A 25054-nucleotide genomic window follows, 5' to 3' on the forward strand; every position below is an offset into this window, starting at 1 on the left:
TTCGAAAGGTAGTCAAATTTGTATGTATATTGGGCTTAATAATAAATGATATTTGACAATAGCTAGTTATTAGCGATTTAGATAAAAGGTTTTGCTCTACCTTAATAAACCTTATTTTCTTTATGAAACATTATGTGTTATTACTAAATGAACGAAAATAAATTGAATAGCTTATAGTTAATATAGGGCATAACTTTAATGTCTTTAATGCTCGTTAGCATAAAGTATAAATTCATATAGTCAACACCAATTTATAAGAGTAAACGCATTTAAAGAAACAGATGCATAATGATGATTTTGTTGTTGGGGGGGGAAAAAAAGTATATTGTATACAAACGGTTTAAGACAAGAAAGATAGAAATAGAAAGTAGCATTTATCAAAACCACTTTATGTACCTTTTTTTTTTCTTTTTTTTTTTATTGTAAATTTTAGATTTATTCCTCAAATACTAAAAATCATACAAGTGATGAATCATTCTTTATTAAAAAGAGAAGAACATTTAGTATTAGCAAGCCTAGGTTATAATGATTTTATTTTATTTTTAATTATATTTTCCGAGATAGAAGTCAATTATATCCAGTTTCCATTTTAAACTATACTACAGCACAGTCAAATAAACTTAAAAAAAAAAAAAATTAACGTTATTTTGCTTATTAACTGTAAATAAAAATAATATTACAAATGATAAGCTGTAATATAATAATCATCAAAATCCGTTGTATCTTCAGCTATCGTTAGATCAAAAATCGGGGTTTAAGCAATTGAAATGCTATTGCTTTCATTATAATGAAAATGATATACAAAAAAAAAAAAAAAAAAAAAAAAAAAAAAAAAAAAAAAAAAAAAAAACTTCCCTAAAATTTGGTACAAGCTATTAATTATATCAAAATTGCTCAGAGTTAAATCATTAACAATAATATTAATAACAACATATATAAATATTCATTATCTTTTTTTAAAATAAAGAAGGCTCCCCCTAACGGCTAGACAACAGGAGGTATAATTTGTATTGGCTTAACTGTGTCTAACCAATGCGGGGAAGAGAGAAAGAGGCAGTTAACTACAGAAGAGGCAACAATCAGATCTTCGAAGAGAAAAGCAATAGAGCAAATTGTAAGATTTCTTTTGTTAGATACCGATGATAATCATAATATTGCATTTACAAGAAACGATAAATATTTGAATAATATTAATATTTGAATGAGTATATAAGCATTGATTTATTGTAATTAACATTCTGACTTCAACATTCAAGTTGGTACCTTATTTTCATCTTTCTAAAATTAATCTTAAAAAGTGATATTTGATATGGAAACACTTTACAACAAACAAACAAACAAACAAACAAACAAACAAACAAACAAAAAATATGAGCTACAGTTTATAATTTTAGAAGAAAGCTTTTTCCACTTCATAGTATATGTATGGCTTACTGTATTATGTACTCATTGTTTAGTTTTATCTGATCGCATCTTAAAAAAAAAGGAACCATTTCCATAGTAACTGTATCCTTTATCTAAAAATATATTTGAAATATATATTCTGTACATGACTGCACGTTTTAAATTATGACAGTTTGTAATAAATATGAAGTTTAAACTCATTAAAAAGCTCCTAGCCTATAAATCTATGTGCTAATAGTTATGCTGCTGGTAATATTTGTTATATTATCTGAAACACTTAGATATCTGTTTAATATTACACCAAAACTTTTATAATACGGAATATCTTGTTCAACAACATGATGTCTTTTAAACAACTACTACTCTATATTTTAGATTCCTTGTATTCTTCAATACGTGCTAATTACAAATTATTTATTTCCCCTTGCTGCTTTAATTATCGATACAAAAAAAAATGTTAATTTTCGTATATTCAAATAAATGGGGGTTTTTTTTTTATGGAAAGAATATTTGTTTTAAGTCGATCAATGTTCTGCTTTCAAACTGAAATATAGCCAATTAAATGACAGCGTTCTTTTACAGTATAATGTCTGATTTATAAACTTTAACTGAAGCAATGTAGAAATTAAAAAAAAAAAAAAAAAAAAAAAAAAAAAAAAAAAAAAGATTTAATAATGAATCATCCTAACTTTATCATATTATTAAACAAGATATTGTTAATTTTAATTTTTTTTATTTTTATTTTTTTTTTTTTTTTCGTTGGGAAAGATGATTGAGACGATATTATGAAAATTCTAGAAAGAGAGACTTACTAAAATGCATCTTTTTTTAGTAGTCGAATTTATAAATGTGGGTTTTATTACTATTTATGGTTTCTTCTTTTTTTGTTTATACAGTCTTAAAATAGTCTACGAGTGTTGACAGTCATTGTTTTTACTATATGAATTCCTTCAACAATCCTTGTTACGAATATCTATTCTAATTATATACGTACTTAAATAAAAATCGTTAAAATATACAACAAATTGCATTGTCATTACTATTCAGATCTACATATACATATATAAATACAAGTCATGGCCATTTTCCTCCTTCAAAACTCTTAACAATATTATTTATGTATAAGCATAACAGCTTCAACACTTATTTTGAAGAAGCATTGATATAGCTTCCGTTATGTAATAATTTTGATCATAATAGTCACTCCTTCTATCATCTTTGTGCTGTACATTCTTTGATTTAGAGAAAAGAGGGAGGCTATGAGTAAAAAACGCCAAACTTTTTTCTTTCTTTCTCGTCTTATTATTTACTTTTTTTCATTCCTCTTTCTAAGAATTAGTTGTATTTTACTTTTAGACATATAAATAAAGGCCTTAAAGAGTTTTGTCAAAACAAAAGAGGAAAGTAAAAGGATAAAGTATATTGAAACATGTAGATCGGGATTTTCATGATAAAAAGGAATTCATATATGGTTGTACCTGGTAAGCATTATCAAAATATGTATTTGCTAGTCTAAAAAGTATCCCATTTTGGAGTTAAAATTATCAAGTTCTATACAGATATAAACTATCATATTTGCTTATAGACTATAAACAAACATATAAAAAACGATAGTGTCGATCAGACCTAATGAATAATCAGCAATGATAGGAAATCTTTTATTTAACCTTATAAAAATGAAAATAGATAAGACCCCCTTTTTTTTCTTTTTTTTTTATTAAAAGAAATTGTCATGCTAAGAATGATAGTAGCAGCTATATCAGAAATATCGAAAAGACATGTAAAGATAATTTACAGTTTACTAGCTACTATATTTTTTTTTCTTTTTTTTTTTTTTTTTAAGGCCAAAAATGTTATTTGTACTCGAATGACAAAATAGGTTTTATTTGTCTTGGAGTTAAAGATTTGTATCATCTGAATTTAATTTTTTTTTTTTTATAACCGATAATTGAATCTCCACTATATTCGAGTAAGCCTACGGTCACCATAGAAACACACTGATAATGAGATAAAAAAAAAAGATATATCCTTAAAGTAAAATACAAAATTTTATAAAGTGATAATAATTGTTCTCATAAGTTAATCAAATATAATTTGATGCAAAAAGACTTGATGAAAATAATAATCAATTTCTCCTTTGTTTTACAAATCATAAAAAAAAAAAAATAAGTTTTATTAAAAATGGGAAAGTTAGCGGTACCTGGAATTTTTTGTATCTTTTTGTATCTTTTTTTTTTTCTTTTCCAAACAAAAAAGGATATGTATATGTATATCTGAATAACTGTATTTTAGTTGATCTATTATATGTTTCGTTGAATATTTGTACAAATTCATAAACAGCTCAAAAATAGGTTAATTTTTTCATTATTATTAATTTTCAGTGTACTACTATTAATTGCATGGAAAAATATAATTTTACCTTTTTCAAATAAGCCTGATAAATGTATAAATATACCTCTTCTTTAGCTTAAAATATAAACCGTTTCTAAAGAATATAGAATGTATTTAATAATTGAGAGATAAATTGTTTTTTTTTAGTGAAGTAGCATTGTTTAAAAATGCTGCTATATATTCATATATTATAGCATAAATTAATCCAATATGCCCTTATTTTATGTAAGTATCCTAACTAAAATTTATTATCGAAAAGACTTACATACTTGCCATTAATTGGACAATGAAGAAACTCTCCATTGTCAAGTCGATACAAATTATTTTTTTTTAAAAAAAAAAATAAAGAAAAGAAAAAAAAAATATTTTAAAATATTTTTTTTATTTTTTTCCATTTTTCTTTTCTTTTTTCTTTCTTTCTCTCTCTCTCTCTCTTTCTCTTTTTTTATTATTATTATTATTATCATCAAAAGATTTTAGTATCATTTCATGATAAACTATTCAGATTCAAATACAACAATAGACTCCTCTACCCCTGAACCCTCGAGACGATATGTTCAATGGAAAGACGAAGATATTGGTCTTTTGTTATCTGACTTGGAACAGCCAGGACATTATGAAAAATGGAAAGAGAATAAGTCAGGTTATTCAAAAAGAGTTGGAGAACAGATATTTAATAACAATATGAACCATGAAGCGATTAAATTCAAGGTACGATGGCTAGAATCTCGATTTAAACTCTGGAATGAAAAATTGACATCAACTAAAGTGAAAGAAGATGAGACTATTATAAATAATATTCGAGGTAGGAGGAGTGGAACCACTACTGAATCAAAGTCTATAGACTGTATTTTATCTTATTACAGGTAATAATTGTTTATTTTATTTATTTTATTTGTTTTTTTTTTCCTTTTTAAATAGAGAAAATGCTTAAAGAGTTCCCGTATTATGATCGCTGTAAACCTATATTCGAAAACGCTTCCTTAGCTGATCCTTCAAGTAGCGCTTTACCTGCAGGACAAATGGATATAACAAACACATCAAAATATGAAGTAAGAGATCCTAAATTGGAATCTCTTTCTCAAGTAACAGCAGAATCTTCATCACCTATCTTAAATACGCTTTCTTCTCCTCATTCCCAACATTATGAAGAGCAGTCAAAAACAGAATATACAACCTCTAAACGACCTTCCAACTTTGACACAATCGCAGCTCCCACTGATCCAAGTTGTAAGAGATCAAAAATATCTTTAGATACAGTTCGATCCATTTTTGAAGAACATACGTAAGTTTAGATATACATAATAAATACATTAGGTTAGATTTAATATAGTTATTAAAAAAAAAAGAGATACCATTTTATTTTATTTTATTTTATTTTTTTCTTTTTTTTCTTTTTTATATAAATAGTATCGAGTACAATTTGAATAATGAATCGATGCCAAGAGATGCGAAATTAAAATTTTTAGAAATAGAACTTGAACTCAAAAAAATGGACCATCAAGAGCGTATGCAAGAGATGAAATTAGAGCAGTTAAGACTAGAAATCGAACTTCAAAAACTAAAGCGAGATACATCAAATTCAATCACTTAAAACAAGACGACCACTTTTTTTTTTTTTTTTTTTTACATGGATAATAATAATACGATATGATTATTTTTTTTTTCTTTTTTTTTTTTTCATTACAATAGAAAATAACAAACTTAATAGATACATAGTAGTAGTATTTAATTGTATTTAATTGTTCCTTTTACGTTTCAGTAAAGGGGAAAAATTATTTGTTATTCCTTATCATAGAAATACGTTTTGTTTATATGATTATAATGCTTTTCTACGCATGCTTATATTATATACCGGCTCTCTCTCTCTCTCTGTCTCTCTCTCTGTCTCTCTCTCTATCTTTTAGCATATAGTTTCAATCATTACGCGCATTCGTTCATCACTCAAGATATAAAGGATTCTCACTATATAAAATCATATTTTAGCAACTCAAAATAGCTCAATTAAATTCGTAAGTTTGGGATATACCACTTCGTTTTATTTTATTTTTTTAACACGAGTTGCTAAAATATGATTTTATATAGTGAGAATCCTTTATATCTTGAGTGATGAACGAATGCGCGTAATGATTGAAACTATATGCTAAAAGATAGAGAGGGAGACAGAGAGAGGGAGAGACACACACAGAGTGAGAGATAGACAGAGAGAGACAGAGAGAGACAGAGAGAGACAGAGAGAGACAGAGAGAGACAGAGAGAGACAGAGAGAGACAGAGAGAGACAGAGAGAGACAGAGACAGAGAGAGAGACAGAGAGAGAGATAGAGAGAGGGAGAGACACACACACAGAGAGAGAGAGAGCCAGTACATAATATAAGCATGCGTAGAAAAGCAAACAAGAGAAAGTAATGAGTGTATATATGATAGCTTGTCTAAGGGAAAGGATAACCAAACGTTGATATGAGTATAACCTAGTCGCTCATTTATTTTAAAAAATTATATTTAAATCAAATTTATACATTTCTTATATCTTATTCAACATTAACAAGTCGTTAGTTTATCGTTTTAAAGATGTTGATATTTGACTTAACTTGAATAATGTTAAATGACTAATTCTAAAATTTTTAATCTTGCTATCTATCTGGCAAGGAGTATGCTTTTATTATAATGTAAGTTTCTTTATACATATCTATAATACAAGTCTGTATTTTGAGAAGGCCTGTATTATTGTCTACAATAATAGCAGATCAAGTTATCTAAAACTGGTTATTATGAGTATTACACTATAATTCTTCCTTATTATAAATATAAGTTAATACATATTTTATAGTCGTGAATATATATGCATATAAAAAGGTAGAAGCTCTGCGTTTCTTTGATCATTACGATTAAATAGAATTTTATTACATATTTAATTTTTTTTTTTTCAGTCTTTGCAAGCACGTAATAATATTACTTGAATTGCCCAAATCAGCTTAATAAAATAATAGTAAAAAAAATAACATAAAATAAATAAATAAATAAACTAAAACCATGTGTAAGAGACTCAAGATAAAAAGAGATGAAGAGGGAGACTTTTATCATTACAACTGCATGGCTTAAAATTCTTGTTCTTTATTGAATTCATTTCCGGATCGGATAACTTAATTCAACATCGGAACGGAGAAATTAGTCTATTTTTTTTTTTTTTTTTTTTTTTTCAATACTATTATCCTTATTATTATCATTTTTTTTTTTCAAGCGTCGATACCAAATTGGTAATTGGAACTCAAAATGGAGAAATCGATTACTCCCTCTCTATCCAGTAAAGCATTTTAAGCCATGGTAAATAATAGTTAGCAATCCACCATTGAATACAAGTCATCCATCCATTTCCAATCGATTATTGACAGACCCTTTTATCTATTATTATCTTTCTTTCTCTTCAACATGTATAATATTATATAGCCTACTAGACTTCACCACAACAGAAAGAAGCGTGGACACGTTTCCGCCGGTCACGGTCGTATTGGTATGGAAATACAGCAAAATTAAAAAAAAAAAATAAAAAAAAGGAAAAGAAAAGCAATGAATTTTGGAATTAAACATAGTTTTTACAACTTTTAGGTAAACACAGAAAGCATCCTGGTGGTCGTGGTCTTGCTGGTGGTCAACACCATCACCGTACTAACATGGATAAATACCATCCTGGTTACTTTGGTAAAGTTGGTATGCGTCACTTCCACTTGAAGAAGAACCCTAGCTGGCGTCCAATTGTCAACCTTGACCAAATCTGGACTCTTGCTGGTGAAGGTGTTCGTGAAAAATATAAGAATACTGAAAAAGTGCCTGTCATTGATGTTCTCGAGAAGGTAATATAAAATAGTTGGATGAGCATCAATGATGTTTTGTAATTAATGATGTGCTGATTAAAAAAAAAAAATGATAATTCATAATATTTTTATAGGGTTACGGCAAGGTTTTAGCTAAGGGTACTATTTCTCAACCTGTTATTGTTCGTACTCGTTTTGTTTCTGCCCTTGCTGAGAAGAAGATCAAGGCTGCTGGTGGTGTTGTTGAGCTCATTGCTTAAACAGATCACGTCGAATGAACAAAGGATTTTATTTCAATCTCTTATATAACCTGAAATTCTTTTTAGTAGAATAAAAAAAAAATAATTATAATAATTGTACATGCAAATATAACAGTTTTTTTTTTTTTTTTTTTTTTTTTTTTTTTGTTTATCCAAGTTGAGCAAAATCTATTGCAGCACAGTAATAAAAGAAAAAAAAAAGTAAGCTGTAACATTTAATGATAAATAAGGATGTAAATTTAGGCTTTGCATTCATAAGAAAAATAACTTGAAATAAAAAGTATACACATATTTGAAATAGTATTTGATTGTATTTTAAACTGCAAGATGTACATGTAAAAATAAAATAAAGTAAATATGTTTCAGATAAATAAATACGCAATTATAAAGAAATATAATATAGCTTTAATTAACATGCTTAATAGCGGCTAGAACTGATATTTATTTAGAAGAGGTGTACTTGGTGACAGCCTTGGTACCTTCAGAGACGGCGTGCTTAGCAAGTTCACCAGGAAGAATAAGACGAACAGCAGTTTGGATTTCACGAGAAGAGATGGTAGAACGCTTGTTGTAAGCAGCCAACTTGGAAGCTTCAGTAGCAATACGTTCAAAGATATCATTGACAAAGGAGTTCAAGATAGACATGGCCTTGTTGGAGATACCAGTGTCAGGGTGAACTTGCTTCAAAACTTTGTAGATGTAAGAGGAGTAGGTTTCACGACGAGCCATCTTTCTCTTTTTGCCATTAGTAGTTTTGGCTTTACCAGTCTTAACAGGAGCTTTTCCAGCAGTAGTGGTAGTTTCTTTCGGAGCCATATTATGATATAAATATTTTTTAAAAAAATAAAAAAAAAAAAAAAGAAAGAAAGAAAGAAAGATGAAGAAAATTTGCTGTCTTTTATAAATTTATTTTTTTTCTTACAACAATAAAAAAATTCCTAATAAAGTATCAAAAAGAAAAAAAGCACGAAAACAAACGCGTGATGATGTTTTGATACAAGTCGATACATGGATTTATAAAATAAAATAAAATCCTTTTTTTTTTTTTTTTTTTTTTTTTTTGAGTGTTGTAAATTATCTATTATTTATATATAAAGCTGAGGATAATTATCTACTTCCAACAGCAGGGATAAATTCTTTTTTTTTTTGTCCGACAACCCCGGATTCAGGTACACACGAAAATTCTTTCAATTTATTACTTTTCACTGATTACATAATATGATACTTCCAAAGTAAAGAAGAAGATATTAAATCAATATATACTTACAAAGATGACGATAAAGAGAAAAAAACTTTTTATTTAACATTAAATCCTGGTTTTCTATTTAAGGTATAATATTAAACGCACTATATATTTCTTTTGAAATTCTACCTGCTACATTTGCCGTCCTATTGACGTAAATAAACATGTGCATTTTATAATAATTAGGCGATTTCCAACCATAACGTTTTATATGAATTAATAATTTCATTTTACAGCGTAAAGTATGTTTTAGAGGAGATAATTATTCATACCTTGATCTGAGGAATACTTGTAGAATGACTGATGATGATTATTCAAAGAGAGCTACATACATTTATTAGTGCCTAAGATGGAATGCTTAGCTTATAACTCTATCTATTCTCTAGCTCTCCTCCTCTTGATAGACTGACAATCCAAATCATTTTCTTGATCTTTTGCTATCACCTTTTGTCCTATAAAGGTTTCCACTTACTTTCTATTGTATCTGCATTTAATTATCAACTCTCAAAGACTTTGTTTTCAGGAACAGCAATTAAAAAGCCAGGTACAGTATTCAGCTTACACACTAAACAACTATTAACAATAATTATTAGACAAATATATGTATTTATACATTATATTTTAATAAACATAATTTTACTGAAGATTCCTTTAACGAAAAAAAAAAAAAAGAAAAGGAGGGGAGAGATATGATTTAGCAGAATAAAACAAATACATCGTTTCCTTTTTTTTATGTAGCAAAATATGACTATTTTATCTGAAGTTACTAGCCTCTCTACAACTACTAGTTTTATTTCTTCTAATACTGCTAGTTCATCAAACAATGGTTCTATCTTTAGATTTGTATCTTTCTTTGATGCGTCCAGCATTACCAATGAACGTATTACTTGAAAGAAAGACCAAAAGCCACTTTAACAGAATTTAAATAGTAGCCTTTATGATAGTATATATGACAAAAAGAAAAAGCAGTAGCAAGTATGTTAATAAAAACAATATCAAACAAACACCTCAGATAATAAATAAATGGAGTGATATACAAAGTTATTTGATGTTTTCAAAAGCAAAGGTCCATTAAGGTTAGAAAGTTAAACACAAATCATTAGAAATTTAGCATAAATGCCTGACAAAATTGCTTCAATTATTTTATTTTTTATTTTTAATGGAAGAGACTCACTTATTGAGGACGTTGGTTCTAGTGCAGCTAATCTATTTACAACTAATAATAGTTCTCCCTAATGAAGGAAAGGAAGGTATGAAAAAAAAAGGAAGACTCTTATCCATGTCACTATAATAGAGTATGATAGATGTCATATATGAAGCTTCAAAACTGTCATAAATTCATCTTTAAATTAATCAACCCATTATCTTCATTAAAACCATATAAAATTCATATTTTACTAAAGCTGTTTCTATTAATTTGCTTACTACAGTTATAAAATCGAAGAAGCTATATGTATATATATAAATATATATAAAAGCATGATCCTCAGCTAATTATGATACTACTTCCCATTAAAATAGATGAAAAATATTTTACAAATAAGAATTTATTAAAATTTGATGATATGAGGCTGATAAAAGTGACATGGATCTTCTGTAACAAAACTTTATCTTGTATTCAGGTAAAATGCATAACAATGAATCATAGAAGCACTTTGACATACTCATCATTCCCTCTATAAACCATACTTTTTTTAATATATTTGAATTTATTTGTAACGCGTTATATAGCTCCTTTTTCTTTTTTTTTTCTATTGATTAATTTTATTAGTTTTTGAGCATATACCTTTGAAAAGGGTAATAAGAATATTAATCTTTTTTTTTTTACCTGCAATATATTTAGCCCAGCAAAAAAAAAAAAAAAAAAAAAAAAAAAAAAGTGATAGTGAGATCCCCCATAAAATTTTGACGTGACTGTTTTGAAAGAAAATTATGGATTTTTTTTTTATCTTTTTCATTTTAAAAATTAGTCTTTTTTTTTTTTTCTTTTTCTCTTTTTCTCTATATATACACATATAATAAATAAAAATGTCTGGTGGTAAATCTGGTGGAAAATCTGCTTCTGGCTCAAAGTCTCAAACCCGTTCTTCTAAGGCCGGTCTTCAATTCCCCGTTGGTCGTATTCACCGTCTTCTTCGTCGTGGTAACTATGCTCAACGTGTAGGTGCCGGTGCTCCCGTTTACCTTGCTGCTGTTCTTGAATACCTTGCTGCTGAAATTCTTGAATTGGCTGGTAACGCTGCTCGTGATAACAAGAAGTCTCGTATCATTCCTCGTCACTTGCAATTAGCCATCCGTAACGATGAAGAATTGAACAAACTCCTTGGTCACGTCACTATTGCTCAAGGTGGTGTTCTTCCTAACATTCATGCTTCCTTATTGCCTACTAAGAGTAAGAAGGCTGCTGGTGCCCAAGACGCTTAGATGCCTTAATAAATATGTACACGTCAATATATACACATAAATATATATAAATATTGAACAATAAGTATAAAATCAAAAAAAATTTTTTTATTCTGTTATTTACCATTTACATTATTTGTGCAGAACTTCCAACATATATATTGGAAATAGTATTCCCCTCCCTTGTTTTTTTATTATTATTATTTATTCTATTGTTGAATGATATGTATATAAAAAAACACACCCCTTTCCCCATTATTTATTAAAAGATCTTCAAGTCTTATATTCAAAGTGCATTTTTTCTCATTTCTTTTCTTGTTTTTTTTCTTTTTTCTCCCTGAGCATTTAACTAATGACCAATACTCGACTTTCAACACGTTTATCTATCCAATACTTATTAAAAAAGAGTAGCACCACGATATTAAACCAGGAAATACTTTTTTTTTAAAAAAATATTTTATTTTATTTTATTTTATTTTTAAGAAAAAAGTTCTTTTGGGTGAGGTGAGCTGTACCAAAAAGACCACTATATATACAAAATGCTAAACTTGCAAATTATAATATTTTAGTTTATCATCGATTTAAACAAATTAGGGGATCGAATTTAAAATAAAATAGAAAAAAAAAAAGAGAGAATAATAAAAAGGGGGATATTAGATGTTTGATTTTTGTTGAGATAAAATGATAATTATTATTATTATTATTATTTTGTTTGCTTTCAAAAAAAAAAAATTTAACCGCCAAAACCGTAAAGAGTACGACCTTGTCTCTTGAGAGCATAAACAACATCCAAAGAAGTGACAGTCTTTCTCTTGGCGTGTTCAGTATAAGTAACAGCATCACGAATGACATTTTCAAGGAAGACCTTCAAGACACTACGGGTTTCTTCATAGATGAGACCAGAGATACGCTTAACACCACCACGACGAGCAAGACGACGAATAGCAGGCTTGGTGATGCCTTGGATGTTATCACGAAGAATCTTTCTGTGACGCTTAGCACCTCCCTTTCCGAGACCTTTACCACCTTTACCACGACCAGTCATTTTTTATATATATAATCGTTTATAAAAAAGAAAAAAAAAAAGAAAAAAAAAAGAGAAAAAGAATAGGAAATGGTGTAAATATTAACCCCTTTTATATGTTTTAATAAAAGTCACAAAAAAAGGAAGAATTTTTTTTATAAAAATACATATTTTTTTTTTTCAATGAAAAAAAAAAATGTGTAATTGGAAAAATATTTTGATTCATTTAAAGTATATATTTTTTTACTTAATAAAAAAAAATTTTTTTTATTCTATATTATCATTGTTCTTTTCAATCGAGCTTTTATCGAGATTTATATTTGTTCATCAAGTATTGTCTTTTCTTAAACAATAGAATAAGAGAGTATATATTGAAAAATAAAATATAATTTTTTTTTTGAATACATATACATTTTTTTTTGTAGTTCGTGATGTAAAATATACATTTTTTTTTCAATCGCGCTTCTGGATTTTTTTTTTTTAAAAAAAAAAAATAATATAGTTTTTTATTACCTTAATTAGAAATACAGGAGTGTATTTCTATATTTCAATATCCGGCAGATGAAAAAAAAAGTTTCTTATAAATAGAGAAAGATATCCCTGCCCTTTTTTTAGAATTTTTTCTCTCTTTTTTGTTTATATACATTTTTATATATATATATTTATACATATTAAAATATGGCTCGTACTAAGCAAACAGCTCGTAAATCTACTGGTGGTAAGGCCCCTCGTAAGCAATTAGCTACCAAGGCTGCTCGTAAGTCTGCCCCCTCTACTGGTGGTGTTAAGAAGCCCCACAGATACAGACCTGGTACTGTCGCTCTTCGTGAAATCCGTCGTTATCAAAAGTCTACTGAACTCTTGATTCGTAAGCTTCCTTTCCAACGTCTTGTTCGTGAAATTGCTCAAGATTTCAAGACTGATTTGCGTTTCCAATCTTCTGCTATCGGTGCTCTTCAAGAAGCCTCTGAAGCTTACTTGGTCTCTCTCTTTGAAGATACCAACTTGGCTGCTATCCATGCTAAGCGTGTCACTATCCAACCTAAGGATATTCAATTGGCTCGTCGTCTTCGTGGTGAACGTTCTTAAAAAGCTTATCAATGTTTTTAATAATATATATTTTTAAGAATACCCCTTTCTACTATTGATTTTTATTTTTTTTTTTTTAAGAAAAAAAAAAGGCAAATATCATTTATTCAATTCAAATTCAACCCACTTTTTTTTTTTATTTTTTACTCCTTTTATGTACAGCTTTTTTTTTAAAATAAAAAAAAAGAAAAAAATTCAATAAATGAAAAAATATATATATATATTTATTTGTCTAAGGTCAAGTGATATAAAAGTTCAGAACAATGATGAGTTATTAAATGTAGTAAAAAAAAAATAAAAATAAAAAAGGAGAGGGGAACAAATAATATTGTGACAGCCAATAATAATTCGAAACGCGTAATGCGTAATTTATCAATTAAAAAATTAAAAAAAAATAAAAGAAAAAACATAAATCATTCATTTTTGAGGCACACAATTGCCGTGTAACAAATAACGCGCATTATATCTCACTATCGGAAAATGAATTAACCATGAAGTGTCAAACTTTATTTATTTATTTATTTTTTTGGCTAAATGGATAATTTATATTCTATTAAAAAAAGAGTTATTCTATTCCTTCCACTATTTTTTTTTTATCACAAGTATCAACTATTATTTGATCTTTCATTTAAATTAAGGCACTTTGTTTCTAACAATTACATATTTTGATGTGCCTTTTGATTTACAATTATATATTAGCACTTAAGGGTGAGCTATTCAGAAAGTTAAACAGTTTAAAGCCTCGTATTTTAAATATTTTTTGGATTTATTTACAAAAAAAAGCCAAAAGAAAAAAAAAAGCGACAAATTTTACAAATGGAGTCAAATATTTTTTTTTTGATTTTCATTCAAGTTAATATTTAATTGGAGGGATATCAAAATAAGGAAAAAAAAATGCTAGATTGTTGTAATAACAAATTATTTATAAATCTGTTCTTTTTTTTGTACAAATTTAAGCGTCTTGAGAACCAGCAACCTTCTTACTCTTAGTAGGCAATAAGGAAGCATGAATGTTAGGAAGAACACCACCTTGAGCAATAGTGACGTGACCAAGGAGTTTGTTCAATTCTTCATCGTTACGGATGGCTAATTGCAAGTGACGAGGAATGATACGAGACTTCTTGTTATCACGAGCAGCGTTACCAGCCAATTCAAGAATTTCAGCAGCAAGGTATTCAAGAACAGCAGCAAGGTAAACGGGAGCACCGGCACCTACACGTTGAGCATAGTTACCACGACGAAGAAGACGGTGAATACGACCAACGGGGAATTGAAGACCGGCCTTAGAAGAACGGGTTTGAGACTTTGAGCCAGAAGCAGATTTTCCACCAGATTTACCACCAGACATTTTTATTTGTTATTATTTATGATTGTTTTCTTTAAAAAAAAAAAGAAAAAATGGGAATTTAAAGAAGTTCAATGTGTATTTATATAAATTTAGACAATTAAATGTCCGCTAAAAATGGCCTATAAAAAAATAAATATGTATTTTTTTAAAAAAAAAAAAAAAAAAAATTCTGAACGCGATTAATTTTTTTTTTTTGTTAAACGTTTTTTTTTTTTAATTAGAATATTCAGCCCTAAAAAAAATGAAAAATGGCCAAAAAATAATAAAAAAATTTTATTTCATAGATTGAAATAGATATTTGTAATTCGAGTGTATTTCGCGTTTCTTTCGTGATTTCACGACTTTTTTCTCAAGTTTTTTTCATTTTTCATGTTTTTACAAGAAATTTTTTTAAAATTTCCATTTTTGAAAGAAATAGAAGAAGCAAGTCACAAACAATAATTATATAAATAGGCTTTTCTTACAATTTTTCTTTTTGTTTTGTTTTTCTTAATTTTTTTTTTTACATACATCTTTTTTTTTAACAAAAAATGGCCGCTGATCTCCCCACTAAGGATAATAAGAAGACCGTCTCCAAGGACGCTAAGAAGAGAAAGATCTCTCGTCGTGAAACCTACTCCTCTTACATCTACAAAGTTTTGAAGCAAGTTCACCCTGACACTGGTATCTCCAACAAGGCCATGTCTATCTTGAACTCCTTTGTCAATGATATCTTTGAACGTATTGCTACTGAAGCCTCCAAGTTGGCTGCTTACAACAAGCGTTCTACCATCTCTTCTCGTGAAATCCAAACTGCTGTTCGTCTTATTCTTCCTGGTGAACTTGCTAAGCACGCCGTCTCTGAAGGTACCAAGGCTGTCACCAAGTACACTTCTTCTAAATAAATAATCTCATTTTGTGTAATATCCAATTTCAATAACATTCTGAAAAAAAAAAGTTCTTTTTTCTCGTTTTTTTCAACTATTACCCTTAACTCTATTTGTACAGAATTCTTCTTTTTTTTTATTATTCATGTCATAATAAATTTATAATATATATAAAAAAAAAAGGAAAACAAAAGGAAGAAAGTGAATTTGCTTTAGAAATTGCCAAATTGTATATTCCGTATTTTTTCGCGTATCTGCGCTGTTTAATTTAAAAAAAAAATAGGAGTATTAAGTTACTGAACAACTGCGTGTGTGTGTGTGTGTGTTTTTTCTTTTAAATAAATATAAAAATAGAGAACAAGAGTTCAACGATGCAATTAATTTAAGACTGAATGTATCGTTCACATTCATTGCAGTCAATGTTTTGGATTAATTTGAATACATGGCTCATTAAAAATAATAACATCCATTCATAAATAAAGTATGTTACTATAACTATTTATTTTTAATTCAGTTTAGGAACTGAAAATATATCAGAATCTTTGCTACTACTTTCTGCTCCAAAAGCATCCATGTCAGCATAAAAAGCACTTAAATCATCTTCTAAACTGCTTTTTGCTTGCTGTGCCTTTTTTTGCTCTTCTTCTCTTGCTTTTTCTAATTCCTGCTCTATGCGCTTCCTTTCTTCTTCTTTTCGTCTCCTCTCTTCTTCAATGGCAAATGAGTATTCTGAAGCATAAACATTTTTATCCCAATAAGCCCAAAGTCCTTCCATTGTATCTGTAGAAATAGCCCATTCAGACTGTCCATAAACTGGTATAAAACTGTCTGGCCTTGCAAAGGATACAAGTACTCTACGTCCATCAATAACTAAAAGTTCCCTAGCATATTCTAATGCCAAAGATGCAGACTTTTTTTTTTTTTAAGAAAATATTAATAAATTTGTTAATCCCAATTCTCTTCCATTAAAAAGTACCTTTACGTCGATAAATTCTACAAATGCAAATTCGCATGACATTTTTGTCAATTTATCTCTAATTAAAATAGCACGATAAACACCTTGCAATGATTGAACAGCATTATAGATAGATTCTTCAGTTGATAAATGATCCAATTGTCGCAAAAGTAACATTTTACTAGGAATTGTAGCAATATCCTTTGTTCCGTCATTTATCTCTATTGCTTCAGCATTATAAGTTCTTGTTTCAACAGCTTCAGCTATTATTATTATATATACATGTGTATATATATATAAAAGTTATTTAACAAAGCTTTACTCATCAAGTAGTTTCCAAATAATAAAAAAAACTTACAAATAAATGATTGTCTGCATTCTACACAGGCACGACGACTAACAGGATTAAAGCTACCACACTATGAAATAATGATTATTTTGAATTAGAGTTCTATTTATTTTAATATATTACCTTAGTACAACGCCATTCCTCTTTATCCTCATCTTGTTTATTCTTTTTACAATAATCAACGCGGACAAAATAGGAATCCATTTCAAAAGTATTATATCTTTCTACAAACTGAATGGCATGGCCAACACTAGTAAAACGAACAAATGCAAACTTCCTAGATTCTCCTGTATCACGGTCTTTGATGAGTGAGACATCATCAATACTAGCTCCCATTTCGATTAATTTGTTTTGAATCTACTTGTTCAAGTTATTGATTAGATAAAAAAAAATGCTGTTCGAAGATGGCAGCTTTTTTTATTAAAAAAAAATATACATCGACTTCTCTAGCTTTATCAGGTAAATTTCTCAAAACAACATTGATGTTAGGTTCTAGATTTTCAGGTCTTCTACGATCATCAAAAAATCTGTCTCCCTGATGGTTTCTTCTATTGCCATCATAGCTGCCTGAAGAACCTCTTGAGTGATCTCTTTCATCTTCATAATGGGCATTTCTATCTCTTCTTTTGTCATCACGATACGATCTTTCATATGATTTATCACGTTCATTATGTTGTCTATTTCTAGAATCATGATGATGATGATGCCTATCACCACTTTCATACCTATACTTATTATTTTCGCCACTTTTCCTAGGTAAATCATATTTTCTCTATTATAGATAATAAATACTACTATAAAAACAATCTAAATGTGAAAATAATAATAATAATAATAAAATTACTTGATCTTCATAGTCGTGTCTATGTCGATTTGTTCTGGCTGGGCTACGTGATCTTCTTCTAGAAGAAGATGAATGAAAATTCCTTGAATTTGACATTTTAGTATTACTGTATGAAAAAAGAAAGAAAAAATAAGCTGCGAAATAAAACATGAAAAAAAAAAAAAAAAAAAAAAAAAAATTCCGCTCATTGACCAGGATTTGGGGGTAAAGAGGAGTTTTGGATTTACTTGTTTTTATTTGTTACTGTTGTTGTTTTATTATTTAATAAAAGAAAGGAGGCTATTTTTTTTTTTTTTCTTGTTTTCTATTTGTCTTCTTTTTTTTTTTCTTTTACTTTTTCTTTTTTTTTTTTTTTTTGTTCACTATTCCCTCAAGAAGACAGGATGGTAAACTATCTTTCAGAATTATTGGAACCTTCAATCTCAAAAGTGGAAAGTTGGATTAAGATGATTGCTGCCAATGTTCCAATAGAAACAGATTGGGCACAATCTTCATATGGTTCATGGTATGTCTAAAAAAAATAATAATAATAATAATACTGAAAACAATAAAATGAAGTTTCGATCGAATAATACATATTATTTAGGTACAATCATCCTCGTCAACATGCCTTGGAGCTTATGTTTCTTGCTAGTATCTATATCTTTGCTACGTTTATCTTATTTCGTAGGTTACTTCGACCTGGCACCGAAAATTATAAACTCTTGACACAATTTCGACCTCCCTTTAGAGCATCCTTATCTGAAAGAGGAATGACACTTGCTCTTATTTGTTCATTATTATTAACTTTGACTCATAAAATACTTCGTAATAGAGTGTGGTTTATGCTGCAACCATGTCATATGAGCGGTACATTGCTTTTATTCACATTGGTTTATCCAGACAAGACCTCGCCTATTCCTCATGTATTCTTTAATATGTATTTACATATTCAATGGGGCGCTTTAGCTGCACTTGCTTTTCCTGATCTAAGAGAGCATTCTATGATTGGTGAAACATTTAATTTTTTCGCCGGTATAAAAAAAAAAGTTATATTATTTGTTCATAATATACATATACAATTAACCTTTATCCATAACATTATATATAGAGCATATACTATTACTTGTTGTGCCTATTTACATGATTTATAGTCGTCGATATGTTGTATTACCAAAATCAAAGGAAGTTTTGCTGTTATCTTTCTTTTCTTATGGCTTTTTCCATACCCCTCTGCTTCATTTAATTTCTCTTATTTCAGGTTTTAATTTAAATTATATGTGGGCACCTCCACCAAGTAAAGTTAGAACACAGCACAAAAGAGAGAATTATACATTATTCCTAATTTTCTTTTTTTTTTTTTTAGTTAAAATTTTATTGAAGCTTGGACGTTTTTATAGAGTTGTCATGTATGGAGTTGCATTTGTTTTCAAGTTTGTTACACGATTTATTTGTGTTGAAGCTATTTTAGCATTTATGCCACTTAAAAAGATTCCCGCTGCTGTAGTAGTAGATAATAGAAAGAAATCGAAAAAGATTTAGCCCTCATTTTATAAATAAAATAATGATAGTTTATTATTAAGGAAAAAAAAAGAAAATTAAATACACTTGATACAATATGTAAGTCGAGGCTCATAATAATAATTCTTCTTCTCAAAAAGTGTTTGAATGTATACATATATGGCCTTTACTTTATCAATTGGATTTCTTATTTCAGCGACTTTGATACTCGGATGTAGAGCTTCAATAGAGTAAGGTTTGCATATATTTATTTATATATGTCTATATTCTTCCTGCTTCTGTCTGTATTATCATTTGCAAACTACAGAGTAAATGGTTGGACTAAGTTTCAACATGGTATAGTTCAATAAAAAAGAGTGTTTTTTTCTTTTCTGTTCTTTTTACTACTTGAGTAATACTATACTTGTATTTCTTGGATTTGATATAAGCAATTGTCTTTCAATATGCAAAGATAGATATACATATACATAGATGTATATTTCTTCGCTATTATTTGCAGCCTTTTTTTTTTTTTTCTCTTCAAGTTTAAATCTTTGGGCGACGGATAACTTCTTCTCCGATCTAAACTCTCTGTTATTCATTTTGGGTTGATAAGATGATGTTATTATTATAGGGTCTACGATGTACAACTTGAAAGATATATAAAATCTAAGCAGCAGGAAGAATTTGTATCACGTTGTGGATGTCAAAGATACGATAACAAACTAAATTCAGTCTATGTATACCCACTATAAAAAAATAAAAAAATAACGAGTCACGTTTTTTTATTATTATTATTACTAGAATAACAATCTATTTTTTTTTTTTTTTAATTTATTTATTTATTTGTGAACAATATTAACAAATGGTAAATCAAGTAATTCATTAAATAATTAAAACAAAACTAATTATATATTTCTTCTTAGACAACTGCCGCTCGTCCTACTTTTGATCCTGCAAGAGGAAACGATAATGCTGCACCTAGTTTTCAATATAGTGCTCGTGATTTAGCTTCACACACAAAACTTAAATTTAGACAACCCGGTCAAGGAACAATTGAGGAAATTGGAAGTAGAGAAGAATTATTAGAAGAATTAAGACGAGCTGAAAGAGAATATTATGAAGAAAAATCTGGAGGTGCTTCCACTACTCGTATGATTAAACAGCAACAAGAAGAACAACCAAATGAAGAAAAGCAAAGATTAATGGCAGAAGCGGAAAGGCTAGCAAAACTAGATAAAGATGAAAGTGATAATGAAAGTGATGACGATGGGAGTGGTGGTAGTAGTAGTAGTAGTAGGTAGTGCTCCCTTTATTATTATTGGTTTCCGATCTTTACTTATTCCTTGTTTTATAGTGATGACGATGATGATGACGACGATAGTGACGACGATGACAACGCAGCAGAATTATTAGCTACTTTACAACGTATACGAAAAGAGCGTGCAGAAGAGAAAGAACGACAAGAACGTGAAGCAAGAGAAGAAGAAGAAGCTGCAAAAGAAGCAGAAGCCATGCGAGGTAATCCTCTATTAAACATTGGTAATGAAAAGCGTGACTTTAGTGTTAAAAGAAGGTAAGAAAAAAAAAGCATAATCGGTTTATAAAGAGACGCTATATTAATAGTTAAACTGAAATCAGATGGGATGATGATGTTATTTTCAAAAACCAAGCAAGAGGACTAGATGATAAACCTAAAAAGAGATTTGTAAATGATATGTTACGTTCTGATTTCCATAGAAAGTTCCTTCATAAATATATTCATTAAATAAACATGATGGTTAAGAATGGTCTGCTTGTTTCTATAAATTAGGAGGAAGAAACATGTATTGTACATGAAGATTATTTATTATCATAAAATAAATAGTGAAAAATAAAAAAAAAAGGAAAAATAAAAAAAAAAAAAAAAAAAAAAAACTCATCATTACGCACATTAAGCCAGCTTCTCTACCTACATGTACATTAATATAATTAAACCAATCTTTACAATACATCTTTGCTTGTAAATGTACTTTTATGAACTACTAGTAATCTTTTCTATATAACAATTTTATTTCATAGATAATATCTTAATAATAATAAACTGTATATCATATTATTTACAATGAAGAAGGCTTTGCTAATTTGCTGGTATATTTGATATAAAAGATTCATAAGATGGTAATTGACTAGGATCGTATATGGGTAGTGCATCCTCGTATTCAATTACCTTTATAAATTTGGGTTTTAAATTAGTATCTGATCCTTCTTGTTGAAAGACAGAATAAGCCTCAAGATCACTCGAGCTCTTGATCCCATAGCCTAGAGTACCGATAGTGATGGGTATATCATTTAAGCGCACATTATAGTTCCATATTCCACCAAAGAGCCTCTTTTGTTCTACGTTAATTTGAAGTCTATATGAAAAACGAACGAGCCTGCCATAATCATAAGAAGGTGTAATATCCGCAGGAATAGCTAGTTTTAAATCAGCCTCGCAATAAGAACTTTGTTGATTGTCTAAAGTGTTTATCAACAGTAATTTATGGGTTTTAGTTGTAATAACCCGAGTTTGATCACTTATATCATCAAAGGCAACCACATGCATTATCTGAATAAGTTTGAGTTTTATGGATACATATGACAGAGATTCAGTACCGCTTATTCTTTTTTTCAAACTTGTTTTGTTATTACTACTGTCTACTCGTATATAAAGAGATAGACTATCATTCGGCACATAGTCGCACGTATGCATTCTCACCTTGACTGACAAAGGTCCCTTTTGAGCCTCTGCCATGAAGGGTGACTTCAACAGGGTTGTATCGATAAATGGCATGTAAAGGATAGAAGTAAAGGTACGAATGGGTTGAGATGTGCCCTTGAGTAAAGAAGAAGGTGTGTCCAGAATTGCAATGATTTGATAATCACATTGATAGTTAGGATGATTTACAGAAGGAGGAAACTGAATTAAAGGCATCTGAACAATGAAAGGGAAAGAATATTCTGATCTTTTGTTTAGCGTCAAAGCCTGTTCATTGGATTCCCAAAGGATATGCTGTACACAAAAAATATTCTCTTTAGTAGCACGTATTATACCAGGAGATATGTCAAATGGTAGAATGGTTTCGAAAGCATGGAAGACAAGTCGAACCCTTTTAATAACAAGGTCTAATGATTTTATGTTTAATTTTACATTTCCTATTCAATCGATTTAGATCCAATTCTTCTATTTAGCTTCAATTTACTTGTTCCTCCTTTTTTTTTTTTTTTTACCTTGAAATACAGAGCATGGTCCATAAATAGATTTATTGTTAATCGACCAACCAAACTCTGGCAAGAGTTCAACTGACAGTGAGCAGGTGTTATCTGATAGCATTTTATGTATGAAAGAGATATAACGCATTCAATGAAAGCCTTTTTATTCATCATTATGTATCACCTGTTTACCGCAGTAAAAAAAAAAAAAAAAAAAAAAAAAAAAAAAAAAAAAAAAAAAAAAAAAAAAAAAAAAATTGTTGCATAGTGCAAAGTTGCTACGCAAAATTTCGGTATTACCTTGAAAATAAAAAAAATGGTAAGATGTATAAATAAAATAATTACAGTTAAAGATCTTTGATATTGTCTATAGTGATATTAATTTATTAGTAGAAACAGATCTATAGAAAATTTTAAATACTTGCAATTAGTCATTTATTGCTATAACAATTGTATAAAACAAATATCAAAACGTACTCAAACTCAGTTTCTTCTTATCAACTGTCAAAAAGGAAAAGAATAAAAATATTTTAAATTTTTATTGTTATTATGATTGAAATATGTATATGAATGTATGTATAAATATTTAGCTTACATCATAGTTTGAACGGTTAAATTAGAGACCAGTCTGAATATAGGTCTAGATCAGTGGTTTAAAGTAATTGAAGATCGCTTATCTTAAGATTACACGAAATGCATAAATACATCTTTTTATATATATATATATACATGTATTAAGGTTTTCTAACATTAAAACCGATTGGGACACCATTACAAAAGATACCAATATTTATAATAACAATAATAAAAAGAAGGGTTTAAACAGCCGTCGATTTGTAATCATATTGTTTAATATAACTATTACTATCAGTATTCTTAATTTTAATATAAAATGTTTAAAACAATCAATTTATGTTCTTCCTTTAAAAACTTGTTTGATCAAGTAGTATAAATGCTACGTTAGACAAGCTGGTAGTAATTCATCTGTTATTTATTTATGAAATAATATGTATGATGTATAAATTAAAACTACATTGATAATAGGAAATAACAGGAACTTTTAATAGTTATATAAAGATTAAGCATAATAAATTTGTTTTATTTTATTTTATTTTATTCAAATAATTTAAACTGTATTGTATATATAAATGAATGGTTAAAGATATAAAAATTAAGATGAAACAAAACTAAAATATTGTCGTAAAGCATCAGATAAGGCTTCAGGAAGAGAATTGATATCACGTAAGATCATAAAATATTGGAAGGGGAATGTTTCTAGATATTGATTCATTTGAATAGTATATTTGCCATCTTTGATCACATACTTAACGTTTGTCATATTCAAAATTGAATCCTTTTCTGGCTTGTTATCTACAACAATAAAGATAATCATGATTTGTTGTTCCAGAGCACGTCGAACAAGAGTACGAAGTGTTTCGTGGTCCTCGCAAATACCATCTGAGATAATTAATTGTAGTTGCCAAAGTTCACCATGGCTGGGCCCAGAATGTTTGGCATTCTCAAAAAGTCCAAGTGAAGTCTCAATCAAATTTTTCACATATGTCTTTTGTTGGGCAAAAGTAAATTGTTGAATAACTTGAGCACCCGATTCTGCTGTGAAAGGTTGGTCGAAAGGATGTAATAAACGAACACGTTCACCAAAAGATGTAATTGAAATGTCGCCTACCTCAAGCTGTGAAAGTGCCTTTGATATAAGGGACAAAGCCTCATATGCAAGTTGAACAGAGTGGGATTCAGACATAGATTTCGAATCATCAACAGATATCATAACTTGGTATTGACGTTTACTTGGTTTAGTACGACGTAACCATATTTTATCCTTCTTAAATTGACTTGCGATATAAGGAATAATCTTTTTCATGTTAAGACGTTTACCGGTACGATAATCACCTTTCAGCTTTGTAGCTAATGTAGGTTCCAATATTAATCGAAGTTGCTCACATAATCCCATAGCAAGATCGTGGGTTAAATTTTCATATCCCTGCCAAAGTTCACGAGCTTTATTAATATCTCGACCTTCTTCTCTCCAATCAGTTACTTTAGTTTCAAGTTCTTCCCTCATGCGTTCGATATCCTCTTTTTCAAGAGGTTCACGGGACACAACTGATTCATCCATCGTTAATATTTCAGTCTCATCTATTATTTGCTGCTCAGGTAGTTTCTTACTAAGAATAGCACCTTGCATATCTGCTAATCCAGATGTATCAAGTGTATCTCTAGGCAAAGGCATAGTATCCACATCATCTACTTGATCATCAACTTCCATATCACCAGATGTTTCTTTAGACTCCTCCTTTTCCTCATCTACAGCACCCATTTTCAAATCTTGTATT

The 25054-nt window shown here is 28.9% G+C and overlaps 12 protein-coding genes across 12 annotated transcripts; 7 read left to right on the forward strand and 5 right to left on the reverse strand.

Annotated features, from left to right (window-relative positions):
* The first annotated feature begins 4211 nt into the window (after nt 1-4211).
* BX663DRAFT_491109 (uncharacterized protein) lies at nt 4212-5420 on the forward strand. The gene is made up of 3 exons (XM_051525010.1): nt 4212-4600; nt 4717-5080; nt 5206-5420. Exons 1-3 carry the CDS (start codon nt 4285-4287, stop codon nt 5387-5389), a joined length of 864 nt encoding a protein of 287 aa, XP_051387482.1. The 5' UTR covers nt 4212-4284; the 3' UTR covers nt 5390-5420.
* Nucleotides 5421-7465: 2045 nt separating this feature from the next.
* On the forward strand, nt 7466-7973 carry BX663DRAFT_533863 (60S ribosomal protein L28-B; the record flags this gene model as incomplete). Its single annotated transcript, XM_051530562.1, has 2 exons — nt 7466-7645; nt 7741-7973. The coding sequence occupies 2 exons, from the start codon at nt 7466-7468 to the stop codon at nt 7864-7866; spliced, it is 306 nt and encodes a 101-aa protein (XP_051387483.1). The 3' UTR covers nt 7867-7973.
* Nucleotides 7974-8012: 39 nt separating this feature from the next.
* Nucleotides 8013-8703, reverse strand: BX663DRAFT_463654 (histone H2B). Its single transcript, XM_051523996.1, has one exon. It carries the CDS (start codon nt 8680-8682, stop codon nt 8308-8310), a length of 375 nt encoding a protein of 124 aa, XP_051387484.1. The 5' UTR covers nt 8683-8703; the 3' UTR covers nt 8013-8307.
* A 2427-nt stretch (nt 8704-11130) lies between these two features.
* On the forward strand, nt 11131-11798 carry BX663DRAFT_491113 (histone H2A). Its single transcript, XM_051525011.1, has one exon. The coding sequence runs from the start codon at nt 11138-11140 to the stop codon at nt 11531-11533; it is 396 nt and encodes a 131-aa protein (XP_051387485.1). The 5' UTR covers nt 11131-11137; the 3' UTR covers nt 11534-11798.
* Nucleotides 11799-12245: 447 nt separating this feature from the next.
* Nucleotides 12246-12557, reverse strand: BX663DRAFT_481832 (histone-fold-containing protein; the record flags this gene model as incomplete). The annotated part of the gene is made up of 1 exon (XM_051524379.1): nt 12246-12557. One exon carries the CDS (start codon nt 12555-12557, stop codon nt 12246-12248), a length of 312 nt encoding a protein of 103 aa, XP_051387486.1.
* Nucleotides 12558-13214: 657 nt separating this feature from the next.
* On the forward strand, nt 13215-13748 carry BX663DRAFT_463660 (histone H3; the record flags this gene model as incomplete). Its single annotated transcript, XM_051523997.1, has 1 exon — nt 13215-13748. One exon carries the CDS (start codon nt 13215-13217, stop codon nt 13623-13625), a length of 411 nt encoding a protein of 136 aa, XP_051387487.1. The 3' UTR covers nt 13626-13748.
* A 602-nt stretch (nt 13749-14350) lies between these two features.
* BX663DRAFT_491114 (histone H2A) lies at nt 14351-14981 on the reverse strand. The gene has a single exon (XM_051525012.1). It carries the CDS (start codon nt 14971-14973, stop codon nt 14578-14580), a length of 396 nt encoding a protein of 131 aa, XP_051387488.1. The 5' UTR covers nt 14974-14981; the 3' UTR covers nt 14351-14577.
* A 485-nt stretch (nt 14982-15466) lies between these two features.
* Nucleotides 15467-16040, forward strand: BX663DRAFT_491115 (histone-fold-containing protein). The gene has a single exon (XM_051525013.1). The coding sequence runs from the start codon at nt 15504-15506 to the stop codon at nt 15855-15857; it is 354 nt and encodes a 117-aa protein (XP_051387489.1). The 5' UTR covers nt 15467-15503; the 3' UTR covers nt 15858-16040.
* Nucleotides 16041-17066: 1026 nt separating this feature from the next.
* BX663DRAFT_425205 (uncharacterized protein) lies at nt 17067-17633 on the reverse strand (the record flags this gene model as incomplete). The annotated part of the gene is made up of 3 exons (XM_051522478.1): nt 17067-17213; nt 17267-17500; nt 17580-17633. Coding segments are annotated over 3 exons (435 nt in total), but the record flags the coding sequence as incomplete, so codon positions are not given.
* A 702-nt stretch (nt 17634-18335) lies between these two features.
* BX663DRAFT_491123 (TMEM164 family-domain-containing protein) lies at nt 18336-19559 on the forward strand. The gene is made up of 4 exons (XM_051525014.1): nt 18336-18492; nt 18574-19001; nt 19078-19263; nt 19333-19559. The coding sequence occupies exons 1-4, from the start codon at nt 18371-18373 to the stop codon at nt 19506-19508; spliced, it is 912 nt and encodes a 303-aa protein (XP_051387491.1). The 5' UTR covers nt 18336-18370; the 3' UTR covers nt 19509-19559.
* Nucleotides 19560-20316: 757 nt separating this feature from the next.
* On the forward strand, nt 20317-21327 carry BX663DRAFT_491125 (Pre-mRNA-splicing factor Cwf15/Cwc15). The gene is made up of 4 exons (XM_051525015.1): nt 20317-20334; nt 20393-20766; nt 20824-21042; nt 21108-21327. The coding sequence occupies exons 1-4, from the start codon at nt 20332-20334 to the stop codon at nt 21232-21234; spliced, it is 723 nt and encodes a 240-aa protein (XP_051387492.1). The 5' UTR covers nt 20317-20331; the 3' UTR covers nt 21235-21327.
* A 56-nt stretch (nt 21328-21383) lies between these two features.
* BX663DRAFT_491129 (uncharacterized protein) lies at nt 21384-22911 on the reverse strand. Its single transcript, XM_051525016.1, has 2 exons — nt 22719-22911; nt 21384-22643 (listed from the first exon to the last, which is right to left on the reverse strand). The coding sequence occupies exons 1-2, from the start codon at nt 22846-22848 to the stop codon at nt 21586-21588; spliced, it is 1188 nt and encodes a 395-aa protein (XP_051387493.1). The 5' UTR covers nt 22849-22911; the 3' UTR covers nt 21384-21585.
* Between the last annotated feature and the right edge of the window lie 2143 nt (nt 22912-25054).

The sequence above is a fragment of the Cokeromyces recurvatus genome (assembly GCF_025118155.1).
Source record: "Cokeromyces recurvatus strain NRRL 2243 chromosome Unknown BX663scaffold_1, whole genome shotgun sequence".
NCBI classification, from domain to species: domain Eukaryota; kingdom Fungi; phylum Mucoromycota; class Mucoromycetes; order Mucorales; family Mucoraceae; genus Cokeromyces; species Cokeromyces recurvatus.

What these genes read in the sequence shown, in the direction of transcription:
- BX663DRAFT_491109 (XM_051525010.1), top strand. Translation starts at nt 4,285, where the DNA reads ATGATAAACTATTCAGATTCAAATACAACAATAGACTCCTCTACCCCT. An exon ending in TATTATAAATAATATTCGAG is followed by an intron (nt 4,601 to 4,716) that starts GTAGGAGGAGTG and finishes CTTTTTAAATAG; the next exon opens with AGAAAATGCTTAAAGAGTTC. An exon ending in TCCATTTTTGAAGAACATAC is followed by an intron (nt 5,081 to 5,205) that starts GTAAGTTTAGAT and finishes TTATATAAATAG; the next exon opens with TATCGAGTACAATTTGAATA.
- BX663DRAFT_463654 (XM_051523996.1), bottom strand. Translation starts at nt 8,682, where the DNA reads ATGGCTCCGAAAGAAACTACCACTACTGCTGGAAAAGCTCCTGTTAAG.
- BX663DRAFT_491113 (XM_051525011.1), top strand. Translation starts at nt 11,138, where the DNA reads ATGTCTGGTGGTAAATCTGGTGGAAAATCTGCTTCTGGCTCAAAGTCT.
- BX663DRAFT_491114 (XM_051525012.1), bottom strand. Translation starts at nt 14,973, where the DNA reads ATGTCTGGTGGTAAATCTGGTGGAAAATCTGCTTCTGGCTCAAAGTCT.
- BX663DRAFT_491115 (XM_051525013.1), top strand. Translation starts at nt 15,504, where the DNA reads ATGGCCGCTGATCTCCCCACTAAGGATAATAAGAAGACCGTCTCCAAG.
- BX663DRAFT_491123 (XM_051525014.1), top strand. Translation starts at nt 18,371, where the DNA reads ATGGTAAACTATCTTTCAGAATTATTGGAACCTTCAATCTCAAAAGTG. An exon ending in AACATTTAATTTTTTCGCCG is followed by an intron (nt 19,002 to 19,077) that starts GTATAAAAAAAA and finishes CATTATATATAG; the next exon opens with AGCATATACTATTACTTGTT. An exon ending in TATGTGGGCACCTCCACCAA is followed by an intron (nt 19,264 to 19,332) that starts GTAAAGTTAGAA and finishes TTTTTTTTTTAG; the next exon opens with TTAAAATTTTATTGAAGCTT.
- BX663DRAFT_491125 (XM_051525015.1), top strand. An exon ending in GGTAGTAGTAGTAGTAGTAG is followed by an intron (nt 20,767 to 20,823) that starts GTAGTGCTCCCT and finishes CTTGTTTTATAG; the next exon opens with TGATGACGATGATGATGACG. An exon ending in GACTTTAGTGTTAAAAGAAG is followed by an intron (nt 21,043 to 21,107) that starts GTAAGAAAAAAA and finishes AACTGAAATCAG; the next exon opens with ATGGGATGATGATGTTATTT.
- BX663DRAFT_491129 (XM_051525016.1), bottom strand. Translation starts at nt 22,848, where the DNA reads ATGCGTTATATCTCTTTCATACATAAAATGCTATCAGATAACACCTGC. An exon ending in ACCATGCTCTGTATTTCAAG is followed by an intron (nt 22,644 to 22,718) that starts GTAAAAAAAAAA and finishes TCGATTGAATAG; the next exon opens with GAAATGTAAAATTAAACATA.